Source organism: Lathamus discolor, chromosome 1 (genome assembly GCF_037157495.1).
Source record: "Lathamus discolor isolate bLatDis1 chromosome 1, bLatDis1.hap1, whole genome shotgun sequence".
NCBI lineage: Eukaryota > Metazoa > Chordata > Aves > Psittaciformes > Psittacidae > Lathamus > Lathamus discolor.
The window spans coordinates 76,443,054-76,470,617 of NC_088884.1; the positions used below are offsets into that span (position 1 = coordinate 76,443,054).

Sequence of the window (27,564 nt, forward strand, 5' to 3'; positions counted from 1 at the left end):
AGAGATACTTCAAAGTAAAGAATGACAGGAAAGCTGGGATAGTAAAAGCAAAAAACTTTGTAGAGAGACTCATAGAATTGTAGAAAAATTTAGGTTGGGGTGGGCTTCCAAAGGTCATCTGATGCAAATGTCTGTTCAAAATAGGTCCAACTAGATGAAGTTGTTCAGAGACTTTTCCAGATGAATTTTGTGCTCTCTGCACAGCCTGTTCTTATATTTGATGCTTCACATGGTGAATTTTTTTCCTAATAGCCACTCTGAATGAAGTAACATGTCCTAACTCGCTACTGTTGCTTCTCCTTTCTTCAACTCTTCTTTCTTCAAGCAGACTCTGGCTCTGTCTTCTTTATACTTTCCCATTAGGCAGTTGAAGGCAGCAATAAGATTTCCACTGAGCTTTCTCTTTTCACTGAACTAAATCAGGCCCCTCAGACCCTCCTCATATGCCCTCACCATCTCTGCAGCTCTCTGTGGAACTCAGTCCAGGTGTCAATGTCTGCCTTGTTCTCAAGTCTCACAAGCACTCAGTAGAGGGTAAAAATCACTTCCATCTACCTTATGGCTGTGCTCTTGCAAATACAGGCCAGTATGCCATTGGCCTTCCCTGTTGCAGAGAGCTATGCTGACTGATGGACAACTTGTACTCTGCTAACGCCCTGCATCCTTTTCTGCAAAGCTGTTTTCCAGCTGTTAGGCCTTCAGCCTATCTTGCCATGGGTTTATTCTTCCTGAGGTGCAGGACTTTGCACATGCCTTTGTTGAACTTACTAGGCTGCTGCTAGCCCACTTCTCTAGCCTGTCAAGGTTACTCTGAACTGGGCATGTATAGGGTCGAAGTAGAAATGTGAGGAACATCTCAGTAATTCTTAAGCTTTTATTTTTTATCAGGTGCCATAGCAGCAAATGGTGATGTGCTGGCTGGGCATTATGTTTAACTCTTACTGGGTGCCTCCAAGTAAAAGATGCTGAAGGATCAGGAAAGCAAGCAGTTCCGCCTTTCTTCCAGTAAGATACAAGGCACATCCTGCAGCTGTGGCTGCAGGTGACTCCCGGTACCAGAGACATTGATAGAGACTGTTGAAATGGGGCTTTTCCTCACCTTTATTTTAAAAACACTTAATATTCTAATAATTTTCTTCAATTACAACCAGGGAATATGTGAATAAATAAACAGGGATGCCACTTTCCATTCTGAATAGATCTATCTGCAAAATGAGAAGGAATGGGTTTAATCTGAAAGCTCTTCCCCTCCCCTTGTCACAGGCAGCTGTTGTAGACTAAATTAGAAAGTTTGCAGAAATACATTGCTTAAGCAGGGAAAAAATGGAATGGCCATAAAACCCAGCAGAATTGCTGCATGCAGATTGTTATTTGGCCTTTAAATTGTAAATGTCTGGTTTTAAATAGGCCTGGTGCAGATGGTTTCTGCTACAGGTTTATTGATTAAAATAGCTGCTTTACATCAGCTCCAGCTTTGTTTCTCCAGAGGCTTTTGTCTTCATGAGTAATGTACCCATTTGCTGAAATTTTTTTAGAATTCATCTGCTGGAGGCTGGTTGTATTTCTTGAGGTTCCTAAGCCTCAGTTGACTAGGCTTGAAATTGTGACAGTCCTTGCCCTTCCCTCCTTAGAAATGAATATTCCCTCTTCCACCCTTCCAGTGCTGAATAAATCTATTGCTTGCACATCGGAGAGTGCACTGGGAAACAGCTGTATTTTGCTGTTTGGGGAAGGCTTATATGATATTGAAGGCTGTCTTGGAGGATTAGATTTTTGCCAGCAATTGATCGAAAGCCTGTAAGAGTGACTAGAAAAAAATCCAGTGGGCTCTGGACCAGACCATTAACTCTGAGGCACAGTGCTGTGCTAAGTGGGCATGTCTCACGCTCTCAGTATCATAAGTCTTCCAATTTGCTGGAAGCATCTAGTGAATGCATGATATGTTTTACATTATTATTATGGCTTTTTTTCATGCATTTCTAAATATGACTACCTCATTTCCTGGGAAATCCTTTCGCATTTTGTGTTAAACACAAAAGGTACCGCTTTGCTTGCATAGGGAGTGGAGGAATAGGCAATGCACAGCTTCCTCTTTCAGTCTGAGGCTTGCAAGTTCTGTTTCAGCTCTGAGTAGAGCTTGCAACCCTGCAGCAGGAAAACATTACTTCAGGACCTAGAGAAAGGAGGAGTATGAACAGCACAAAAGGCAAATGGAGGTGATAACATACTTTCCGTTCTCCTCCCTTCTGATCCCCTTCCCTGTCATCATAGCAATATTTGTCTTCACTTTTAACTAGTCATTCAATAGCTCTTCATAAAGCATCTGTCAAACCAGGGCAGTATAAAAGTCAGATTAATATCTTTTGTGAAAATACTTGAAATTGGGTTTTCCTTTTACATTTATGCATGGGAAAAGAATGTTGTTTGTAGAAGAACTAATTTTATCTCATGATTCTGGAAATGTAGCCAGTCATAGACAATTTGGCCTGACTTTACTCTCTTGGGGAGGTGATGAGCCTTTCTACAAGTTAATTTTACACCAAGATAAAACCAGAAAAAGCTAACAGTTCATATAAAAAATAAGCTATTCTGTTCTGAAATGGCTAAGAACAGGGTATTGCAGTGTCCAAACCTTTTCCTGATGGTTTGGGGGTTTTTGTTTTGTTTAACCAAATGAAAACCTCTTCAAGACTTCATTTAGCCAAGTGTTTTGGCCCAGGTGGGACCACAGATCTTCACAGCATATTAGTTCTTCTGAAATATCTCTGACTTGTCTCTACTTTTTTTAAGTCACAGACATTGTGAGATGACTTGCTTCTTTATTGGCAGTCAAACATATAGCTAGAATCATACAAGGAGGACAGCTGGCAGGTGCTAGATAGATGGTTACCATGTGGATGTTAGCAGCTGAGAATCCTCCTTCCTCAGGACACCCATCTCATGACCAGTGCTGCCACAGCGTATCCCTCACACTTCTTACAGACCTGAGAAAAAGACGTGTGACCGGAAATATGAGCATCCACTTGATTTTTTTTTCTCCTATCAGGAAAGTCCCCTGTGCCTGTGGAATGACTGCATGTGGTTTGGAGCAGGTCATTAGACTTGCTTTCCTTCCTCCCTTAGAGCCTGTCACAAGCATGGGGTGAAACAGACAATGCATAAAATGCCCAACATTATTAGTGTGGACTTTTCAGTAGCCCTATTTTCTTACATTATAGTTACAAGCAAGATTCCCCTTAGTGTACCTAGGCCCATACTTGAACGGTTTGGAAAACCTCCCCCCTGCTAAAATGTATGGCCTGAAATTGTAGGAGAATGTTGAAAGTCCTCTTTGCTCTTTGCCAAAATATTTTATGTCAATAATGGAACAAAAGAAGCCTAGTTTATTGTGGTTGAAACTTTGGTATCTGCAATGGTAGAAGCTCCCATTGAGGCTTTCCTGTGGCTGAGATATTCAAAACTTCTCTTTATGGCTTTGCAACTATGCAGAAAGTTTGAGCTTATGCTATTGTGTTTCTTTGGGAAAGCAGGAATTGGGTCTCCAGCCTCTCAGTTAACAGTAGGTGAAATGAGCCAACAAGCTCAAACTTTATTAGGATGAGGCAGAGGTGCGTATGTACATATCAAGATGCTACAATTAGATAAACCTTACTTTCTCAGGATACCAGGCTCCACAGTTTCAAAAGATGCTTGATGAAGGCTTTCAAATGATAACACTCCCACTAGCAACAATGGTATCTGTTAGATATCTTTCATTTTTAACCACTGTTTTGAAGGCATAAAACAAAGGTATATGACAGTAGTATTTTGAAAAATACATAGTAATTTGGGTTACTTAGTATGCATTTTCATAATTTTCATCCCTCCCTACAATGTTTTAATCGAGAAGGTAGTAATAGTATCTCCTGTTGTTGATGCTTTAAGGAAATAATGACATCTGTTTTACCAGGCATAAAGAAGAGCCAAATTGTAGGATAATCTTTATTGTTTATTTTATTGCTTCAAATAATGATTGGAAAGGTGATGAAACTGTGCAATTAAGAAACAAAACAAAGGAATAAATTCTACTGATGTTGTGGGATACTGCATTTTCAATGGGCGGAGAGTCAGGATATGTGAGCTAACGAACCTGGCATGACTCCTTCACGTAAAAATATTTTTAAGCACCTAAAAATTTGCATCTCTTGATATGGGCCGTTCTCCATTCTTTAACCTTGTAGGAAACACTGTCTATTTTGACCTTCAGGAGAGCTTCTGCTGGGGGTTATGGAGGAAGACCTCTAACTAACTGATCAAAGCAGTGGGACAGAGTCCTAGTGATGCCTACTAATCCTCAGGGTTACCCATATTCCTACTGTATTTCCACAGTCATGGCTGAAGAATATGGGCAGGGCTGGCCTGGTTGGCAGCAGAGCCGGATACATGCCTAGGATGTTCAGCAGCAATCAGAGGATTTAATGGGAGTAGGGGATTAATTAATTCTGATCCATGCAGACACATTGGCTTCTTGCGCAGTCAGAATCTTAATTAGGCAATCACATTTTTCCTTTCACAGTGACCATTGCTCCAGCTGTGCTGCAACTCTTTCCTCTCTTTCTTTGCAAATCTCTAGCTCTTTTTAAACCTAAAAATTTGCATACCTCATTAGGAGAGTTTCCTTCTTTTCTTTCCATCTTTCCTGTTTGCACCTACATATTTGCATATCTGCTTCTGAACTTCTATAATCCCTCAACCTTCATTTTCAGACCTCTGTTATGGAATGAGATCATGACTCCTTCTTTAGCTCCTTTATTCCTCTAAATACAGGGTTTCTAACCCTCCTCTCCCCTGGTCCAGACCTCATCTCCTGCTGACTCAGTTAAATATACATGTGTTCTTTTACCCTTTGTTCTTTCTTTTCCCTTCACCCCTCCGTGGCCGCTTTTCATGTCAGCTTTGATCTGTTTGCTGGCAACACTAACGTTTTTAAATATTTGGTAATTTGTTATTTTTGTACATTGGTGCAAAATTAACTGTAACTTTGAAAGGAAGCATGGATTTGACCCTTTCACCACAGGAGCAAACTCACTGTTACCTGGTGGGAAGGCTGTATATGCAGCTGAGAGTCTTTGCTGGGGAAGTGCTGAGGCAATGGTCCAGTTCACTGTGTGCTGTCAATCTAGTCTGAACAACCAAGGCACAGATTTGGCTGTACAATTAGCCCCAGTTTTGCTAAGTCAAGGTACTGCAGCAAAGGGGAAAATGGACAGACGATATTTTACAGCTCTTTATATTATTTTATTGCGGATGCTGACCAAAACGATGAGGAGTGTGATCCTTAGTAATGGGAGCTATGACACAAGTCCCTGGAATTCAGTGGGGTTCTTCTGCTCATTGCTGGGTGCATTGAGAGGTTCTCTATGTTTTATAATCCCCCACTCTTGGTGTATTATCAGAAGCTGAAGCCACTGGTTAGGGAACCCTGTAACTTTTATGTTGCTGCTCTTATGTTGCTTTTTGCTGTAATTACATCTGTCCAAACTTTTTTGTTTGGTTGGTTTTAGTTTGGTTGTTTTGTTGTTGGTGTTTTTTTATTGTTGTTGTTTTGTTTGGTTGGTTTTGGTTTTTTGGGGGGAGGGAAGCGGGGTTTGTTCAGTGGTTTGTTTGGGTTTTTTTGTGTCTACTTTTGTCGCTTTTGTGAAGGTAGCATGAACTGCCAGTATTATGACTAGTGTTTTATGCTGGCCACTACATTGACTTGTAGCAAGAAAAGTGGCCACCTTAATGACTGTGAGTTCCCGTGAAGCTGTAATTTCCTCAGACATCCTAGTTGTGAGGTTTTCTCCTGGCCCACACGCACTTAATTATGGTCCCTCCAACAATATCAGGAGGATCAGGACTTTCTTACCAGTAATGTCAGCTATTTCCAACATTAACGGTAGTAGATCATTTTTTTGCCAAGTACCTACAGACAATTTTGGCATGAATACTAAACAGTGCAGCTGACAGCTGCCTTTTTGATGTGACTCCATACTGCCATTCTGGTCTGCAGAGCATGCTGCTGGAGTAGGTATCTGCCCTTTTCTGCTCTTTTCTCATCAAATGCCTCCTAGCCCTCTCTTCTAAGGAATAAAGAATAAAACCTAAAATAAAACCTTTAAATTCTTCCATATCCTATCTCCCACAGTGACACTCGAACTTAATTATGGCCTTTTCAAACCTAAAGATTGACTGGACTTTGTTGTTTCATTCCAGGTCACCGGTCTCTTCAGAAGATCAAGGTAAGATCCGTTGTATAGACACTAAGAGCATATTAAAAATGAGACTAAAGCTAGTTAGTTGTTTTTTAACACAAGCTGTTGTGGAGAAAAATTACTTTATAAAAATTAAACTTTGATATTGCTCAAACATTGTTGACCCCTAGACATCAAGTACTTGTTAATTTAGTTGATTTAGTTGGGGCTGGCAGAAGTTAAGCCTGTGTTGAATTATTTGTAAAATGAATCTTGCTCAATGAAATGGAGCTATTACAAGGGTTTGCAATTTATTCACACAATCATGTAAGGCTTCACCTCTGGAAAATTATGTGTTGGCTTAAAGAATGATACATGGTTTTTGTGAAGATGAGCTTCTCTCTCTTGACTCTTACCTTGTCTTACCTATGTTTTAAAGGCTTGAACCCATAATGTCTTGGGTTACCACTAAAGACAGTTTGGTAGCATGGTATGGCTTTAGCACAGCTAGGAGCTTCTACACATAGAAATCTCATAGCTTGAGTAGCAAGAGTTGCAGGCTGTGGTAATATACTTGTTCTGAAGAAGACTGAAAGATCTAATCTTTTTTCTGTGGATGAAAGAGGGAGTTTTCAGTGACTACCTGGTTAATAACTTGACCAACTTAGGCGCTTAGAGCTAGGTGGTATAAATATCCCTCTAAAGTACATTAAAGTATGGTTGCGTTGGTACTGAAATCCAAAGGCATACTGCAAATGAGGTAGTAATTGCACTGGCAGGGTTGCACAAGGAATGGGGAAAAAAAAAAATAAAGAGTCTAAAGAGACTGAAAGGAGAAAGATTATCATGTAGGTCTGAATCAGGAATATTATTTTGGACTACAAGAGAAATAAATATCTATTTTCTTCTGGCATTCAATTTGTATGCAGTTACACAGTCAGAAAAAAAATTGGACAATACAGTAAGTAGTATTTAAGAAAATTCCAGATAGGGAATAGTAAGGACTATAGCAAATGGTGATGTAAGGAGATTTGAACCTGTCACTGAAGTATGTTCACTTGGAGTGCAGAATGACTGGTTAGGTATCACCCTACGTCATCATTGCCTCCAGCCAAGATCTTTTTAATCCAGTATAGTGGTTGTCAAATATACTGTCGTTAATAAATTCTCTTCATCTCCTTGATGTGTCATTTCTTAGTAAAGGAAGTTACAAGAAAGCCATAAAAATGGACAAATATGTCATACAAAGGATATATATATATAATATATATATCTAGCCCATCTAGTCCATTCCTAGTGTCTGATAGGAGTGGATCCACTGACGAATAAGAACACAAAAATGGCAGAAGCATAGTTTTAATTTCCTGGTGTATCTGGCGATTTACAGCTCATTGACATTGTGAACCAGTGGTAGTTTTCTTGTTTAATAGTTCATCTGCTTTTTCACCCTGAGCACAGCTTCTTAATAAAAAGTACTGGAGACCTGTAAGAGTTAATGGTGTAAGCCATTTATCTAATCCTCAGAAGAAATTTGAAAACATTATGGTCTAATGTACTATTTCAAGACCTGGACTCAAGCTGCTTGTCAGTGCATAAGCTTGTTAGTGACAGAATGCTCTTGCTTTTTCATTTCCCTTGCATTTATTTTATTGCTCCATTTTTATCTATTAATAGAGCAACAGACATTGTAAATGCATTTCCTTGTGTATCTCTAAATTTTAGTATTTCCTGCTGTCATAATGATTTCCTTCTTTCCAGTGTTTTTATACTGTTCTAGTTTTTTGCAAAATCTTCCTGTTTGCCATCTACCGTCTGTTGCCAGGGTCTGGTTTTTCAGGTTGATAAACATCTCTGAAGAGCCTTTTCCTTCCCTGTTTTCCCTTTCTTTCATAAGAAACCTCTGAAATGCAGATGAAAGGCCTTTGAACAATTAGTGATGTGGTAGTGATAGTTAGGAGTTTTGTGTTTCATGCCTGTGGAGTATCCAACCAGATTTGTAATCCATACCCCAGTGACATTTCAGACAGAGAGGTCCAATACTTGGATTTCCTCTCTCCTGTTATGCCACATTCAAATGAGCGCAGTACTAGAAGGATAACATGACAAAAGTTCTACAGCATGAACTCTTTTGAGCCTAGCTGCTTCTCAGTCCACTTTATGCATGTGTGGAAGCATCTCAAATTAGTTTTGAATGTGAAATCTCTTGTCCAAACAAAATCAGAGAGGGGCCATGAGAGAGCCAAAAACTTATCTCTGAATTGCCTCTTTTGTAGTGTTTGTGCAGACCTCTCCTGGTATATTTTTCTTGGAGTAGGTATCCAGGAGTCAGTTTTGAGACTCATTTTCATTATTAATCAGTACTCAACTCTTCGCCTATTTCAGATGTTAAACATTCCTATGTAATTTTATAAGGTGATAATCTTTGGGGTGCACAATGGGGCAAGATCCAGCTGTAGAATAACTTACACTCGCTGGTATCACTGTGTTTCAGCTGCTCTTACAAGGCACCTTTCTAGTGCTGATTTTCTGATGACATGATGTGCTGGCCATTGCTGTGTAAAGGCACTTTCTCTGCTGTGCTGGATCTTTGGTTTTAACTTTCCATTCAGTTCCTGATCTTTGTTTTGTCTACTTTAATTTTCAGTCCCCATTTTTCCCCCCCTACTGTTTCTCTGTTGTTTGTTTTAATTCTTTGTCTTCCTTTTCTAATGTCTCTTTCCCTTTGACCATGAGATTGCGTTCTGCATAGATTCTTTCACTGTGCTCCTCACTTTGGTTTCTGAATGTCCCACTTCTCCTCCAGTGTGGACTGCTTGCTTCAAGCATTAGTTGCATCTGTAGTGTAGTAACGGAGCTACTATCAGCATTAGTGTCTAATGTGAATGGCACTTCCATTAATCTCTTTTAGGACAATGCACTATTCTGGCTTGAAGAGAGGGTGAGGATAAAGCACCATCTGTATGGGACTGGGCATCTATCGAACAATTGTAACAGCATACAAAGCTTCTTGTTGTGGATACATATTAAAAGCACCCTTATCAGTTAGAAAACAGAGCTATTTTAATTGGCACAGAAATGGAAACAATACTGCTAGAAAATCCCCAAATCTCTTAAAGATTGTAGAAGAGGTTTGTGTCTTTGTTCTTGATACAGGTGGATAACTAAAGAGTGAAATCCATCTTCTTCTTTCCTTTTATTTTATTTTTTTTAATTAGAAAAGAAAAACTGACCAACAAACAAACACAAACATAAAAAGGACAAAACCTCTAGTGTCCAAATTCCTTGACTAACTGACAAAATGCAACAAGCTAAGTAAATGCCAAAGTATACTAGTTTAGACAGGAGATTAGAGCGATGGCTCTGAAGAAAAAAATGTAAGGGCTACCTGTTCAGTCATGTGGGCCGCGGTGCATTTGCATGACCTGCAGCCATGGAAGACTGCAGTCTTCTTTGGGTGTTGGGATTTGAAGAAAGTCAACAGCAGGCAAGTGGCAGGGTCACAGAAGACCTGGTGGATGTCATGAGGTGGAGAAAAGGCAGTTCTCCTGTTAGTAATTGGTACCACTTGCTCTATTTTCACTCTATAAAAATCCAGGTCTTATGCTCAGGATGCCTGAAGCTGTTGGAGGTTAGTGAAAGAAACCAAATCCATTGTTTCTAGATCAGGGATGATACTGTGATAGGATTGTAGACTTCTGATGAGTTGCCTGGCTGGTACACAGTCATTGCCTGATTATTTAGTGAATGGCTGTGGTTTACCAAACTCTTCCTTCATCCAGCACCTTTCAGTACTGCTCTGTACATCATATGTATGCTAGATCGTGTCTTGCCTGCTCTTATTCACAGCTGGCCTGCAAAAGTCTGTCTACAAATTTTCCAATGCAAACACATTGAATAATCTCATAATTTACATTACCTTTGGTCTAACTTCATCTGGGTTATCTTTGTCATTCTTTGGTTACCCTGTGAGTTGGTTGTTGTTCATCATCACCTGAGCAACTGAGGGAAATGCTCTAAAAAGAATACAATAAGTTCCATTTCAGTCTTCTGAAAGAAAAGTACTAGCAAACTCTTGAGTGTGCTATTAACGGCATGTGGACATTCACATGTTAATTATCTAGTGGCAACTTGGAACTGTCACAATGCAATACTTGTTTGCCTAACTTCAGAGGAACCTTGCCTTTGATGGAACTATTCAAAGTTTCAAGTGGCTATACTAATACACCTCAAGTAGCAGTCAACCTCCGTGCTTAATCCTTATGCATTATGATCTGGAGACAGGAGGTTCCAAACATTTGTCTCTATTCTTTTGCTCTTCTTGTTTCTCTATAAACCCACGAAACTGGGCTTTTTGCCTTGTTAGCTCCCAGCAGACATGCTTTTTTGCTGCATCAACATAATTTCTAGGAAGCTTTGCTGTGATTAAACTCTGGGTTTGTGGGTTTGTTTTACGGGGGGGGGTGGGTGGGGGGGGTGGGTGGTGGTGTTTGTGTGGTGGTTCGGGTATTTTTTATTGTTGTTGTTGTTTTTTGTGTTTCTTTTTTCTTGTTTTGGGTTGGTTTTTTTTTGGTGTGTGTTTTGTTTTGGTGTTTTTTTCTTGTTTTTTTTTCCCTGTAATTGGTTACAAGTTCATGAGGGAATATGGGATGACTGAGAAATTAAGATGAATGAATTAATATTATACAGAAGATGAAGATGAGGGAAAATTTTTCTGCTTGGAAAGATGAACTGTGACACTCAAAGGTCTTTCGAATTCTGGCATATGGTAATTCCATGATGTAACTTAGAGTCATCCAGTCTGGATGTCCTGTAACTTAGAGTTATCCAGTCTGGATGTCCTATCCTCAGCAGGGATTTATGTAGAGCTAGGAGTGTTTTAGCAGTTAAGTGGGTTTATAATGGTGATCTTCAAATTAGCCTCTATTAGAAGAGTTTTCCACAGGGATTGCTTGCACCAGCTTCAGGCTGGAAGGTTGAGGCAAGCAAGCTTGGGGCAAGGTATAATTCTGTCTCTAGATATGCCTCAGGATGGCGAGAACTACTGTATGAATTATAACGAACGGAGTTATCAGGTGTATGCATGGAAGACAGTGGTGCTCCACCCCATGCAGCAAATGCTTTGCTATGCAATATCTGCTCCTGCCTCAGGGGCAGAATGTTCTGTGCACTATGGTATTTTCTCCAGTGTTGTCTGTTCCATGAAAGAGAAGTCTTGAACCCATGTGAAGAGGAAGATGTCTGTTGGCGTCCCAGAAAAGAGCACAAGAGCTGAGAAACTTCCCCAGAGGCCTGTGGGAACATGGACTTTACTCTCTCAATCTCCTTTCTTCTTGTTGGAGCTACTACCCACTGATCTTGCTTGTCATAATCTGCAATAGGGTGTTCTCCTCAAGAGTTTTTTAAGCATCCTGCTTTCATGAATAAAAGGATGAGTAGGGTATTACAGGTGAACCCAAATATCTCAGTGCTAGTAGAATTAAAAAGAAAATTGTGGTTTTTTTTAAGCACCTCTGCTTTTTACACCAGATTCCTTTAAAAGAGTGAGTAATTGTTTTGTGCAGCTCCAGATGAAAAGCCATATTCTTCAGGGTGATGTTGCAGCCATTTACCTAGCAACAAATTGAGATGTCTTGGAATACTTTCTCTGAACAAATCAAAGACAGTACAGTGGGGGGCTCCTGACTGCAGGTATTTATTTTGATTAATTAAACACTTTGGGAAGGAAGCCCTCCTGGATAGTGTTTTGAAAGTAGTCTTCAGCCAGTTGAGCCAACTCTGACTTGGGGATCTGCTATGAGTTTGTTCATTTACTTCTCAGCTCAGCTGGTATCAATGCAGACCTGTGGTACCCATAGCAAAAGAAAGTATTTTCTCAAAGCGTTTATCTAGGTCTGAGGGAGGTTCTTTCTGCCCAAAACCTTTAAAAAGTTCCTGCACCCCACCTTTTATCGGGCTGAGGGGTCAGAAGGCAGCTGGGAAGGAAAGGTCTGTCAGATAACTGAATTAGTGATAGAGGAAAACCAGGAAATGTTTCTTTCCAAATAGCCACTGCCATTATCCCTTTTTCCTCAGGAGGAAGTAGGTGTAAGAAATGTGCTGGCACCTATTTTCAAGCAGAAGCTCTGGGTAACCTTGCAAACTACTTTGCTCCTGTTTATTCTTTCTCATGGAGGCTGCCCATGATCAGATAAGAGTGGCAAACTTGTTTAACTAAAACAAGAAAACAGTTTGCCCTACCCATCAAAGACTTTGGTCAGCAAATAAATGCTTGAACTAACTTTCAGACTACTCCTACTGTGAAGACCTAGCTTGTTGAGGAAGAGCTACTTAGATACTGCCAGGCAAAGGCACTGCAGCCAGCCTGTGGTAGTAGTGGTCCACCAAGTCAGGGAAGGGGGAGGAGCAACATGGCCAACAGTGGTCCTTTTATTGCTACCCTTTTAAATTTCAAATAAAAAATAAACCTCTGCTTAATTGTTTTACCTAGAATTCTCTTCCTGCCAAAGTAATGCCACTCTATTGATAAAGTGGCTGCATTAGTCAGCCAAAGTCTTCCCTGCCTTGTGTTCTTGCTTAATCAGAGACATTTTCATCAACTACATCGCTCCCGAAAATTACATTAATTGTTCCTGTCTTGGCTTAAAAATGAAAATAAAAAGGAAAGAAAAAAAAGTGAGGATGTCTGCCAGATGGTACTTAGTTTATCTGCAACTGTTCTTTGGGCTTTTGGACCATTTACAAAGGAAGTCTTTTTTCTTTTTGGACATCCCTTCCTTTTTAAATCTGTGTTAAACAGTCTTGCAGGAAAAGTTTGGCATTAGGATCTGTATATTTCCATTCTTAACTATCAATTGCACTCTCAACTCTGCATCAGTGCCATATAAACAATTCAGGGCGGACTCTAATTGGCATCAAAGTACCTTTAAACTAGTCTGACAGTGCAAATGGGACCTTAAAGGCAGCTTGAGTGTAATTTACATCTGCTTGAAAGACTCTTTATCCTTCCAGAGTTGCATGAAGGGACTTCTGTGTAAGTGAGAATTTAGCTTTTCTTTCTCTCCAGCAAGCCTGTGTAGTTATTTTTACTTTTTTTCTCTCTAAACAGTGGTTTAATGCTATATGTTGTTTGAATCTGAAATTCTTAAAAGAATTCTGTAATGCATATTTATAACTACTTGAGTAATGGATGATTTTTTGCATGTTAAAATTTTTGTCTTATTCCCAAGTTAGGCAAACAGGTGCAGTCAAAACCGTGTCAGTTCTCTCCTTTGAATCTACACAGGATGCAGTGCTTTTTGTAACTAAAAGACAACCCATGAATACTTCAGAAGGGTTTTCTACCTCTTTGTGCAATCCTAGAAATAGATGTTATTGAGGTATGACTTAATCAGAGGGCCAGCGTTCTTGAAAAGTGTCTCTCAAACCACAGGAGAATGCGTGCTTATGCACACATTTTCCTGTTCAGATAGATTAGCTCGAGATGCTGTGTGAAGGCCTCCATAAAATCCCCATTGCTGAATAGTCATCAGACATCTGTGTTTGGCTGCTGTTCAGCTGATGTGCTTTTGAGCTTTTGGTTGCAGCAGGTTGCTGCGCTGTTGGTTTTCTTCATCTCTTGGGAGCATTTTGAGCTCTCAGGCTTTTTATTTAATTGTCTTTCACGGAAGTAGTGCCTCACAGCCCTGCTGTCGTGAGCCACTGCTCTTAGATTTCCTAAGTGGTGTAAGCCTCTCCCAAAGCTGCGGGGAAATCTAGATTGCCATCTGTTTCTTTAGGACAGTGGATAGTGGCAGCGAACAGGTATATTTTTGCAGGATTTTAAAACATCAATGAGTCTTTGCTTTAGCTAGCACAAGAGATACTATGTTCCAGTCAGGAAGCCTCTAAACTGTGTGTATTTTTGCAGTCATATTTCCATCATGGTTTTTACATCATATTTAGGCTGAGGCAGAACTCCTCTAGAAAGTCCAGGAACCCCATTCTCCATTCCCATGCCAGTCAGCTACTTCAGATGGAGACCACCAACATCTCCTTTCTGATGGCTGATGTTAGATAGAGATATGGCTGACGTACAGGGCTAGACATTCTAAAACGGTTAGTGAAAGACTTTTTTAAACTATAATGATGTTTGTAAGTTAATGCCTCTACAGGCTTACAGGCAATCAAGTTCCCCATCAAATAACCCCTTGTTTGTTTATAAAGCAACCTCTTTCTTAGAATCATAGAATCACAGAATAGTTAGGATTGGAAAGGACCTCAAGATCATTGAGTTCCAACCCCCCTGCCATGGGCAGGGACACCTCACATTAAACCATCCAACACAAGGCTCTGACCAACCTGGACTTGAACACCGCCAGGAATGGAACATTCACAACTTCCCTGGGCAACCCATTCCAGTGTCTCACCACCCTCACAGGAAAGAACTTCTTCCTTATATCCAATCTAAACTTCCCCCGTTTAAGTTTTAACCCGTTACCCCTTGTCCTGTCACTACAGTCCCTGACGAAGAGTCCCTCCCCAGCATCCCTATAGGCCCCCTTCAGGTACTGGAAGGCTGCTACAGGGTCTCTGCGCAGCCTTCTCTTCTCCAGGCTGAACAGCCCCAACTTTCTCAGCCTATCTTCGTACGGGAGGTGCTCCAGTCCCCTGATCATCCTCGTGGCCCTCCTCTGGACTTGTTCCAGCAGTTCCATGTCCTTTTTCTGTTGAGGACATCAGAACTGCACACAATACTCCAGGTGAGGTCTCACAAGAGCAGAGTAGAGGGGCAGGATCACCTCCTTCGACCTGCTGGTCACGCTCCTTTTGGTGCAGCCCAGGATACAGTTGGCTTTCTGGGCTGCGAGCGCACACTGAAGCTGGCTCATGTTCATTTTCTCATCGACCAACACCCCCAAGTTCTTCTCCGCAGGGCTGCTCTGAATCTCTTCTTTGCCCAACCTGTAGCTGTTCCTAGGATTGCTCCATACCCAGGTGTAGGACCTTGCACTTGTCATGGGCATCAGCCCACCTCACAAGCGTGTCAAGGTCCCTCTGGATGGCATCCCTTCCCTCCAGTGTATCAACCGAACCACACAGCTTGGTGTCATCAGCAAACTTGCTGAGGGCGCACTCAATCCCACTGTCCATGTCGGTGACAAAGATGTTGAACAAGACCAGTCCCAACACCGATCCCTGAGGGACACCACTTGTTACTGATATCCAGCCGGACATTGAGCCATTGACCATAACTCTTTGCATGCGGCCATCCAGCCAGTTCTTTATCCACCATGTGGTCCACCTATGAAATTGATGTCTTTCCGATTTAGAGAGAAGGATGTTGTATAGGACAGTGTCGAACACTTTGCACAAGTCCAGGTAGATGATGTCAGCTGCTCTGCTCTTGTCCATCATAGAAGGCCACCAAATTGGTCAGGCAGGATTTCCTGTTAGCTGGCTGTCACCAACTATGTTGTTCTTTTTCACGTGCCTTAGCATGCCTTCCAGGGGAATGTGCTCCAAGATTTTGCCAGGCACAGAGGTGAGACTGACTTGTCTGTAATTCCCTGGGTCATCCATTTTCCCCTTCTTGAAAATGGGGGTGATATTACCCTTTTTCCAGTCTTCAAATGCTCATTTCTTGAGCACTGCAGTGTGAGACTGGTTCTCCTGTTCTGTTAGCCATTTTTGCTGAAGATGTTCAATTTGATTGTTCAACACCAAATTTTAAAAATCATGCAAAAAATATTCTTCTGTTTGGTGAGAGAATTTTCTTTCTTTTACTACATGTCAGCTGTAGTTCAATGTAGAGGTAAAAATCAGCATAAAAAGAGAACAAGATGAAGGTTAACACCTGACACAGATATACCCAGCATTCTTAATCATCAAAGCACTAGTAAGTACAGTACTAGTAAGCACAGCACTAGTAAGCTTTGTGATCAGGCAGATTCGTTATCAATACATGTGTTGTATTTACAGAGTCTTCTCAGGAACACTGACTTTTTAATTCCTGAACTCAGCTTTTCCTGTGCATAACTGTCAGGAAAATTCAGTCTTGATGGTTATAATAGAACCAAATGTTTGTGTCCTTACCTTGACATAAGTAATAATGGTATGATGTATGATAACAGGCTCCAAAGCAGGTAAGTATTCCTTACAGGGGCTTGGTACAGCTTTTCTTTTTTTTGCCTAACCTGTTAGGCTATTCAGGCACCTTTGCCCTGTTCTATCAGGAGGAAAATATGGTTGAAAGAGTCAGACAGCTTTTTGATGTAAAGACCTTTTTCAGTGAACACAGAAAAAGTGATTTTCTTGTGCAGAAGTTCAAGCATGTCTGCATAGTGGGTGTTTTGCTGCTTTTATTTTTTCCAGCCTTTTGTCTCTCATACCCACACAAAGATTTAACCATGTATTTCTGGATTGTTCGTTGATTTTGTGTTTGTTTTTTTGTTTGTTTGGGGTTTTTTTTGGCAGCACTGGGAGACCCCTGAACATATAAAGCTTAACTTCCATTTACTTTTTTCATGGTCTTCAGTAGTTGCTTCAAGTACTTGCAGGTGCACAAAATACATGAAGAAACATTTAATTGCTCCTTCCAATCAGCTTAGCTTCAAAGAAAAATGTTTAAGTATCATGAGCTTTGGAGAGACTTGAGATTTTCTGCAGATCAAAGGCCTGCGAGTTCACAGTCATTCCAGCAAGGCATTATTAATTTTGTAGTTTAATTTCTTAGTTATGTAGATAGTTTAGCATACATATTTTTAAGTTGGGTGGTTGGTTGTTTTTTTCTGTAACTTTAAAAGCAGATTAAATACTGAGAAGATGTAAAGGGTTTGTGAAAGCTCAGATGCAGAGACTTGCAACTTTTCTTTACCATGGATCTCTAAAACTCTTCTGTAGGACTTGCAGACTCTTCAGAAATGTACTGCTCTATATCTTAGATGCTTGTTTATCATAATCTAATTGGAGGTAGTCCACAAACCAATTCCCCATGATGGCCTCCACCATCATTTGCAGGCGAAGGTTAAAGATCACGGCTAGAGCAGAAGAAAAGTCAGTTCTGTACATTTCTGGGCGAGTTATGTTGTTGTCAGTTTTTTATATTAGATTTGATCTTAATAGATTGCACGAAGCTATTACAAGCAAATTGTTTACAGAGAAAAAAATGTATTTCTGAATGATAATCTATATGGACTTCATACTCAAGAGTGATTTTTGAGTGATTGAAATAGAAGTTATTATTGATTTCTATAAAACTACTGGGAAATTAAAAATGAGGGCTTGTTTTCTTATCATTTCTATAATGCTGATCTTTAACAGCTCAAAAGACTCCAGCTGTGTAAAAGCACTCTTCTAGTCAAGGCCAGCTTTTAACTTCTCAACATGTAAAACAGTAATTACTTCGAATTTCTGACTCTATGAATTTCACAAAGTCTACAACATCAATAAAGAGATGGAAATGTTCTGGAAGGCCAAGTTACATTTAATAACTCAGGAAATTTGATGATGTCACCTTCTTCTGCAGTTTCTTCATTATCAGCTCAGTAGGGTTTGAAAGAAGCAGTATTTAATCGCCATGGCTTAGTTTGTATAGCAGCAGTGGGTGTAAATATGGTATGGAAAGCATCAGATCAAATATGCAATATGACTGGTAAAATTTGGAAGATATTTATGGTTTATGAATAACTTTTCCTCATGTAACAAGACACATTACTTCTGTACCACTGACAGTGGCAGACTGCAGAACTGTACTGTTCGTGGAGATTCTTTACAAGGAGCTGCTGGGCAAACTCAAGTGGAAAAGGAGAATCTATGGATTATGGAAGGAGGGGCTGGCCGCTTGGGAGGAATATAGGACAGTTGTTAGAGGATGTAGGGAGGCAATTAGGACAGCTAAGGCCTCCTTGGAACTCAATCTTGCTAGTCGGGTTAAAGACAATAGAAAGGGCTTCTTCAAATACATAGCAAATAAAACTAACACAAGAGGCAATATAGGCCCACTGCTGAACGAAGTGGGTACCCTGGAGACAGAGGATATAAAGAAGGCAGAGGTGCTGAATGCCTTCTTTGCCTCTGTCTTTACTCCTGCAGACTCTCCCCGAGGGCCCCGGATTTCTATAGCCCCAGAAGGAGTCAGGACAAAGGAGGAGTTTGCTTTGGTAGATGAGGATTGGGTTAGGGATCAGCTATGCAATCTGGACATCTGTAAATCGATGGGTCCGGATGAAATGCACCCACGGGTGCTGAGGGAGCTGGCGGAGGTCATTGCTAGGCCACATTCCATCATCTTTGGTAAGTCGTGGGAAACGGGCGAGGTGCCTGAGGATTGGCGGATGGCAAAGGTCACACCAATCTATAAGAAGGGCAAGAAGGAGGACCCGGGTAATTATAGACCGGTCAGCCTTACCTCCATCCCTGGAAAGGTGATGGAACAACTTATTCTTGACTCCATCACTAGGCATATCAAGGATGAGGGGGTCATTAAGAACAGCCAACATGGTTTTATGAGGGGGAAGTCATGTATGACCAACCTTATAGCCTTCTATGAGGAAGTGACTAGGTGGAGGGATGATGGTAGAGCGGTAGATGTAGTTTTTCTTGATTTCAGTAAGGCATTTGATACTGTCTCCCACAGCATCCTCATAGATAAGCTAAGGAAGTGTGGGCTTGACGATCAAGTAGTGAGGTGGATCGAGAACTGGTTGAAAGGAAGAAGGCAGAGAGTTGTGGTCAATGGCGCAGAATCTAGCTGGAGGTCTGTGACTAGTGGAGTTCCTCAGGGGTCGGTGCTGGGACCGGTGCTGTTTAATATTTTCATCAATGACCTGGATGAGGGAACTGAGTGCACCCTCAGCAAGTTTGCTGATGACACAAAACTGGGAGGAGTGGCTGACACACCAGAGGACTGTGCTGCCATTCAGCGAGACCTGGACAGGCTGGAGAGTTGGGCGGGGAGAAACTTGATGAAATTTAACAAGGGCAAGTGTAGAGTCTTGCATCTGGGGAAGAACAACCCCATGTACCAGTACAGGTTGGGGGTTGACCTGCTGGAAAGTAGTGAACGGGAAAGGGACCTGGGGGTCCTGGTGGATAGGAGGATGACCATGAGCCAGCAATGTGCTCTTGTGGCCAAGAAGGCAAATGGCATCTTAGGGTGCATTAGAAAGGGAGTGGTTAGTAGGTCAAGAGAGGTTCTCCTCCCCCTCTACTCAGCCTTGGTGAGGCCGCATCTGGAATATTGTGTCCAGTTCTGGGCCCCTCAATTCAGGAAGGACAGGGAATTGCTTGAAGGAGTCCAGCGCAGAGCCACGAAGATGATTAGGGGAGTGGAACATCTCCCTTATGAGGAGAGGCTGAGGGAGCTGGGTCTCTTTAGCTTGGAGAAGAGGAGACTGAGGGGTGACCTCATCAATGTTTACAAATATGTAAAGGGTAGGTGTCAGGATGATGGAGCTAGGCTTTTTTCAGTGATATCCAGTGATAGGACAAGGGGCAATGGGTGTAAACTGGAGCATAGGAAGTTCCACGTTAACATCAGGAAGAACTTCTTTACTGTAAGAGTGACAGAGCACTGGAACAGGTTGCCCAGGGGGGTTGTGGAGTCTCCTACACTGGAGATATCCAAGGCCCGCCTGGACAAGTTCCTGTGTGATGTACTGTAGGTTACCCTGCTCTTGCAGGGGGGTTGGACTAGATGATCTTTTTAGGTCCCTTCCAACCCTTGGGATTCTGTGATTCTGTGAAAGCCAACTCGTCCCACTGACTCACTAATGATTATTTAACTAACTTGCTAAACATCTTCTATGTCAACCTACTTTTAACAAAGAACCTTGTGATCCTGAGATGTTGCTTACAAGGGTTTATAAGATATTTTTTTCTCCATGGTCTTTCTGAAACTGTTTTAGCAGCAAAATTCTTCCATGATAGTAGCCTAGTGCTGAGCCCTTTTTATGCCCTTGGTGTAAAACTGACCAAGTTTAGCTTTAGGATCAGGAGGGAGTTTTCCTGCAGGGCAAATGGGGAGCGGTAGTTGTTGGTTCAAGTTCTTCTTCCTTGTGTTGCTTCTAAGAATTTTCATTGCTTTTGAAGTGAGTGAGATGGTAGCAATGACTTCTGCCCCTCTCCTGCTGTTTTCTTTTGCTATGTTGAAGTTGTGGAACTGCATTTGTTAGCCCTTACATGAGGTGTTCTTCTGATGCACTTGTATGTTATACAGAGAGGTCCCAAAATTTCTGACTATAACCATTGCCTGGTCCAAGGAGTATCATACCTTGCAAGCTCTTAAAAAAAATGAGGACGCCCCATTTTGCTCTTCTTTTGTTGTCCTTCTCACAGGTGATTAGACATGCCTCCTGGTATGACACCATTCTGAAGGATCCCTTCTCTGTCCTAGTTTGGCTCATCATTTAGGTACTAGAAGTTAGAGGCAATTTTCCCTAGAACTTCTATAGTCTGTGAAGGGAGATGCACGCCAGGAACTACTACAGGGACACCAGGTCGCTTTCTGTGGAGGGTTATTTTCTTTTCTGACTATCCAGGCAGCCCTGTGAGATCTCCTAGGCATCTTGCAGCCTGCGAAGTTACTAGGTACGAATGCCTTCCTCCTTCATTATCTATTTCCCAGTGTTTAATGACTGATTTTGCAGTGCTCTTTTAATGCTGCTGACTTCACATGCAGACCCAGAGAACAACTGTTATTTAGTAGGTTAATTTTATGACTGGGAAACCAAAAAGTTTATTGTAAGTCAGTGCATTAACGTGTATTTTTAGAATATGAAATAAAAAATAGCTGTTTCTAATAGAAACTGTGGGCACTAACATAGGAATGAAGAGTGACACGTGCCATGGGAAAGGTACTGTTTTCAGTATGAGTAGGTGTATTAGTAGATATTTTTCCCATGTCTCAAGCTGCACTAGCTTGCAGCATTACCAGAATTCAATTAGCTGCCTTTTTAATGTGGCTTTTTCTTTTCCTGTTAATGCACTATCCACCTGTAGCTATTCAACATTTAATTTCTAAGTCAAGTATAGGAGTTTATTTTGTTTGTTTGGGGGTTGTTTTGTATGTGTGTGTGTTTTAATGAGGTTTCTTTTGTAAGGTTGCAACAGGGGTGGTTAGAACCTCATCTCAAAATTTACCCAGTGGAAACTAACAGTTTGTTAGTCTCTAGCAGCTGTTACACATACAGTCTGCATTTCTGGCTGTCCATATCCTAGCAGGTAATTGTTTCTGTCAAGATGCATCACCCTGGGCAGTGACTGATACATTTGCTGGCAGTTTCAGCAGAGAGGTGAGTGATAGAGCAGGTATGGAGCAGGGGCTGTCTGAAGGGGTGTACTGGTAGAAGTCAAGCTTTGCTGAGAAGGGAGCCTGGGGTGTCTACTACCAGACAGAGTGCTTCCTCATTATATGGACAGAGCACTTTAGTCTCCAGTTTTGTCAAGCTGTCATCTTTCAATAGCAATAAATCTGCTTCCTAAATAAATGAAAAAGGTAATAAAACATTTTTATTAGTCATGACAAATGCTTATCTTATGAGAAGTTGAGAAAATAATGACTAGATTTAAATATTTATTAAATCAACTTATTTTTTGTGCCATCCTTAAGACCTGAAGGTATTTTAGGAAGGTATTTTAGGATATGATAAAACAATTGCATAATTCATGTTATGTGTTACATCAGTGGTGCCATGCTGATCAGAAGAAATAAGACCATTCTCACTTTAATTTTTTTAATTTTAAGCTAGCCTGGCATTGTATGTTAACAGCATTTTTCTCCAATTTCTCAGTCTGCTGTCTCTTGTCAATGCCATCTGCTTGCTTGTCTTACCACCTCTTTAACAACCAGGTGATTTTTGCCATCTTCACCCTCCTTGTGAATATGCCCAGCAGTCCCATTTGGGTTTATGGGGTTAGTGTGCTAAGCAATATTCATATGTTTATGTAAATGTGTTCTCTATTCCAAAGAACCTTTCTGCATTTCTAGTTCAATAGCTTCTAAGTCTTCCAGCATCCTGGCTTACAGCATTGAATTATTTTACTGTAGTCTAATCTGCTTGTAATACCAGCTGGTTTTGTTGATCTGCAATGTATTCATTTATGCAAAAAGTTCTACTCTAGCAGAGCACCTAAGTGTGCAGGTAGATTTGGTGAAAAAATGTGATTATCTCAAAGCTAAGTACCTGCCTTAATGCTTTGCTGGATTGGAGGCTTAGGAAAGAGAGGATAAGATTGGTCTAATAATGTTGAATGTGGTTTAGAGCTGCTTTATCCTAATAGCTTTATCATCAGACCAGCTTCTGGTTATGGATACTCAATGTGGAAGAATTCTTGCAGCTTGCCAGGCTTTTCTTTTTACTTCATAGTTTTCTAGATGTCTCTTCTGGCTGTTCTGAACTATAATCTTAGGCATGGTTTGCACAAGAAAAGGTATCTCCACTTTTTAGGAAGTAACCTCTGGGAAGCTGTGTCTACAGGATGTAGAAGGCAATGAAAAGCTGATGTTACCAGTTCATTTGATTTTCATATGTGTTAGGAGAGCAAATTATTTAATACAATTCCAGACTGCAGTGGCCTGCAGAATAAATGTGGCAGTGAGACCAGATCAGCAAAAAAGGAGGAAAAAAAATAAAATGAATGGCACAAGGGTTAAATTCTGCTCTGCTAGTAATTTGGGCTAAGCCAGTATTAGAACTATGGGGGTGGGGAGGGGAGAAATAAATGACTTAAACCACTGAAAATGAAATCTGAAGAAAAGATGTACATGTATTTTTCCACTTCTAGCTCTTATCTGCTGGTGTTTGTCTTTTTCTATTCCTCAGATCTGTGTGTTCTTACTCCCATAGGTGCCAGGGGGATTTTCAGGATTTAGTTTAATTCATAGTCGCTGTAAAACATTACGAGAATTGCTGCTACTGCTTTCCCAAGTCAGAATTTAACTGGGTTATGTTTTTGCTTTTCCTGCTGCTGCATAGCCAGGGCATGAGGCATTGCTGAGACCAGAAAGCAATGCACAACACCAGGTGTTTTCAAAGAAAGGGACATTTGTTGAGTTGTCTGCACACCCTTCCTCTTCTGCAGTGGTTAGCTCAGAGGTGTTGTCATTCCTGAAGCTGTAACAAGCTCCTTGTGGAATTCACACTGTGCAGTTTCCTGCATGTTATTTTTCAGAGGTGAGGCTATACTATGGTTCTCTTTTCCACTTGTTTCTCCCTATGCGAGCTTTTGGTATATTTATCAAGGATGGCACTTCAGCAAATGCTTAACTTGATTGCACTGCCTAGACTTGAAGATAGAAAAGGGCTTAGGTGCTCTTGAAATGTATGAACTGAGGCAGATGTTTAATGCTTTCTAAGATGCAAACCAAATAAGTGCTTTCTCAGAAAGATTATTCGTAATTGTTTTTTACTATATATATCATGACAGGGAGGAGGAAATAGCTGCATAGCAGTAGATTTGTAACAGCTTCTCATGTTTATGGTTACTTGTCACCATGATATTTTCAGCTGAATGCAGCCTATAGATAGGGCATTGCTGAGTCCCAGGCTTGTGCCTTCTTTCTTTTTAATGGGCACAGGGCAGATAGTAGTGAGTGGTGAGTAGCTCCCAGCTCTGTGTAGAACTCTGTCCTGCCTTGCTGTGAGCCTTTGCTCACTTTGCCTCTCTTTCTCTGTTTTTCCTTCTGTGTTTGCTTAAATTTCAAAGGCTACAAAGGTGGGGGCTGGCTCTCGCTCTGTGTTTGACCCTGCCTGCCAAACCCGGGGCACCTACTGCCCACTAGCATGTCAAAATGTTTTTGTAATACTAATAATTATTAAGAAATTTCTCATTTGCCGCTTAATTGTTTGCAGCTTGGGACTTCCACTGTATTTGAGGGTAACTGACCACTCCACCATCAATATGAAAAGTCTCAGAGGTCTGAGGATACTTTCAGGTTCTGGGTGTTTGTCACTGATATCTCCAGAGATGGCTCAGGTGCTTGAGATTTAGGCCCACCCTATGGACACTGTTGAAAGGTCCCTGAAGTGTCTCAAGGGGAAAACTGGGATGGAAGCATGCAGTTCCAGGGCAGAGTTGGCAATGCTGGCCTGATGTCCATACAGCTTTAATGCAACATGGGCAGTCTTCTGCCTTTCTAATGTGTGTCAGTGCAGATTTTGCATTGATTTTGGTAGTATATGAGAATGCAAGTGGACTGAGGCATTGGTCCTAACTTGCACATACTGTGAGCTATGTTCTCAGGTGTGAGGCTATATGCATAATACTTTCTGCCTGACATTAGTTTTCTATTTGTCTTTTGCAGCACTTTTACAGGCAGTCATAGCTGGTGATCTACTGAAGGTAAGTACAGAGCACTGAGTGTCCCCTTTTTCACAGCTTTTTGTAGGTCTGATATACTGTAAATTTTATCACACCTCTGCTCAAAACATAAATAGACTGCTGTAAGGACTGCTGGCAAGTGCCATTTTACAGCCTTTCCAGGAAACCCTGAATATTAGGGGAACACATCAGTCAGGTGAGGTGTGAAATACAAGTGAATAGGATCTGGTGTTAGACAGCACCTTTCAGCCCAGGATTCATAGTGCACTGCACAGAGCAATGTGTCAGTTGCTAACAGGGAAATTACTATACTGGCAAATGCAGTACTGAACAGCAGGGTAGTTCTGACACAGCCTTACACAGTCAAGGATATTTTATGGCGTTGAGGTTGCTGGCCAAGGCACTAGAGTTGCTGGAGGTTTCTTAATTTATACCAAGACAATTGCTAGACCAGGTAGAGCAAACCTCAGCTTGCTGTTTTATCACCTGATGGAGATCTCAAAATGTGTAGTGTCCTGGTATTGTCTGCTACTGGGAAGAAAAGGTACCCGTGCAAAACCATTTTGTGCCCCAAGTCTGAAGTTCCATTTCTGACAGTTATTCAGGCTGTGTTTTTCGGTAGCCAAGTCAGGATTTGAAAACACACCCTGGAATTTGGATGGGGACTGTGATTAACGATTGCAATTTTATCTGTGAGAAGCAAGCTCGGAGCCATTTGTAAAAATGACAGTATTGTTAGGCCAACCCTTTGCCTGCAGGTGCCCCTTCTGTACCTCTGACACTGCACTTGTGTCTGCAGCATCTATGGAGCAGTCCTTCAAACAGAAGTCATAAAAATATTGTCCCCTTTCTGCTGCTTGAAAACTTTTTGCCCAAGTTTGCTTTGACAGGGAAACTTCTTGCTTTTCTTCAGATGTACTGCATCGCAAATTATGTCCCCTCTGTTGCAATCCTCTCCCTCTTCTCTGCAGTGATCTGCATTGCATTTTCCCTCCTCCCCTGATTTTGCAGCATTTCTGAGACCTGGCAGGTTGCTGTTTCCTGCCCATTCTTACCCAGCACAGTGCTTCCCCCTCTTCCAGCCCTGGGTAGGGAGCAGAAAGTGAGAAGGGTGATGTGGGGCACCTGAACCCCACCTCCCTGCAGATTTTCTTAGCACATATAATTGTCAATACTTCTAGTTTCAGATATTTTTTTCATGGGGACCTAAAAGCTGGTTTTCCAATATTTTATTTTGTTTTATTTAATTTTTGCACTGACCTGCTATGAAAATTAGTAAATAATTTGTCTGCAAATTTGTTTTTCTGGTCCTCACATATTATTGTTCTGCGTGTCTTTTGTTTCCAGTTCATAGAATGCTGTAAAAAAGGAGCCAATTTGTTAATCCAAGGACCCGATCGCTGCTCCTTGTTGCACCATGCTGCCAAAACAGGGCATGGTGAAATTGTGAAATACATCCTGGAACATGGTGAGTCACAGTGGGCAAATCCACAGAGTGCTGTACTTTGGCCAATTGTCAGTCGGGTAAAACTTCCGTGCGGCTGGAAGTGCCCTCAGTCATCTGTGGTCACCCTCAGCAAAATGTCCACCTGCAGCGTGTGTGAGCAGGAGGCTAGGAATGTGGCATCAGTGGCAGTGATGGCTCCAGATAAAGGGAAAGTCTGGAAATGAAAATAAAGATGGCTTTTGCGTAGGGTGGGTATTTTCTCAGTTGCATCTGTTGAGGGGCTGTAAAGAAAGAGTATGATGCTTTAGTTAGAACCTCTAGCATATGAAACCTCTGAATGAATTTGTTTTTCAATTAGAGCATATGATTTAGAAAGTGCCTAATCTTCATTAAAACATTTACATCAATGGAAAGCCCATCCAGCCATTAATATGTTATTTCAATATTTAGTAACATGCTGGTTAGGAATCTGCATTTATTTGTAGACTAGGTTTGCCTAGCTTTGCTTCCAACCCTTCATTATTCTGTCTCTGTTAGATTAGATAACAAAGTTATCTCTGTTAGACTTGATAACAAAGATTCTTTATCTCCATTCCATATTTATTTTTATATGTATACTTATATTTATACTTGCATTTATTTATATTTTTATATTTAGACTGTGATCATGTTATTTCCCTTTTTTCCTTTTGATTCTTTTTGCCTTTGTCAGTAACAGCATTGCAGGCATCCTTACATAGGCTATGCAGCAATTTGTGTGTATATACATTTGAGACGGCCACATTAGGAGTTTTCTGCCCATTGAACTGCCTTAATCTTGTTCACTGATTGCTGGAGAGTAGCACAGTAATATTGTTGCTAAAGTCCCAGTCATCAGCCTGCTGCACTGTAGGAAATATTTTCTAGTCTTTTAAACATTCTTGTAGCTCTTCTCTGATCCCTCTTCAAAATATCAATGGCTATTTTGACTTCTAGATGTCAAAATCGGCTATGTTATTTCAGCAGCAGTGTTAGCACTAACCACAGAGACTGCCTCTGGCAACTGGAATAAGTGTTGGTTAATGCTTGAAAGTTACTGCAGAAATTGTACAAGGAGTAAAAATAAGCACAATTCACAGGAAAGGAAGAGGCAATATCCATCTGTTAGTATATGTGTTAATTGGAGTGGGATTCAGCTTGAGCTTGACTCCTAAATTTATTTGTCAAGCTATACGTTTACATACAGGTGCCAGATAACCTGTGGGTCTAAGTTCCTGTACTGTCAACAGTGATCAATCACTGAGTTCATTTGCACATGTACAACAGAAGTACTAGAGGAGACTTGCCCTTTTTCAGTGGCAGATGGAAGTGAGGAGGGCATCTTCAATAGCAGCAGACTTCTATCATAACTAGCTCGAGGGAGACCCTAGTCAAGGTAGTTATTGGAGCCCAGCAACTGATTCAGCTGACAGTTACCTGTGCACTTTTTTCATTTACTTAAACATAACTATTTAATGTCATTTCCCTTGGATATCCAGGACATCTGCATGGGTCTACAAGGTAACATACAAGGAGTGTAGGAGACCCATGCTAGACTGGCAGCTGAGGCCAAGCAAACATCCCTCTCAT

General features: G+C 41.1%; 1 protein-coding gene across 1 annotated transcript in view; it reads left to right on the forward strand.

Moving 5' to 3' along the window:
- The window catches only part of DGKI (diacylglycerol kinase iota), a 214,013-nt gene that overhangs the window by 172,850 nt on the left and 13,599 nt on the right, over positions 1 to 27,564 (forward strand). Inside the window, exons 28-30 of the mRNA XM_065681464.1 lie at positions 6,235 to 6,260; positions 24,493 to 24,530; positions 25,857 to 25,977. Coding sequence (XP_065537536.1) covers positions 6,235 to 6,260; positions 24,493 to 24,530; positions 25,857 to 25,977 — 185 coding nt within the window. The remainder of the gene's footprint in view (positions 1 to 6,234; positions 6,261 to 24,492; positions 24,531 to 25,856; positions 25,978 to 27,564) is intronic.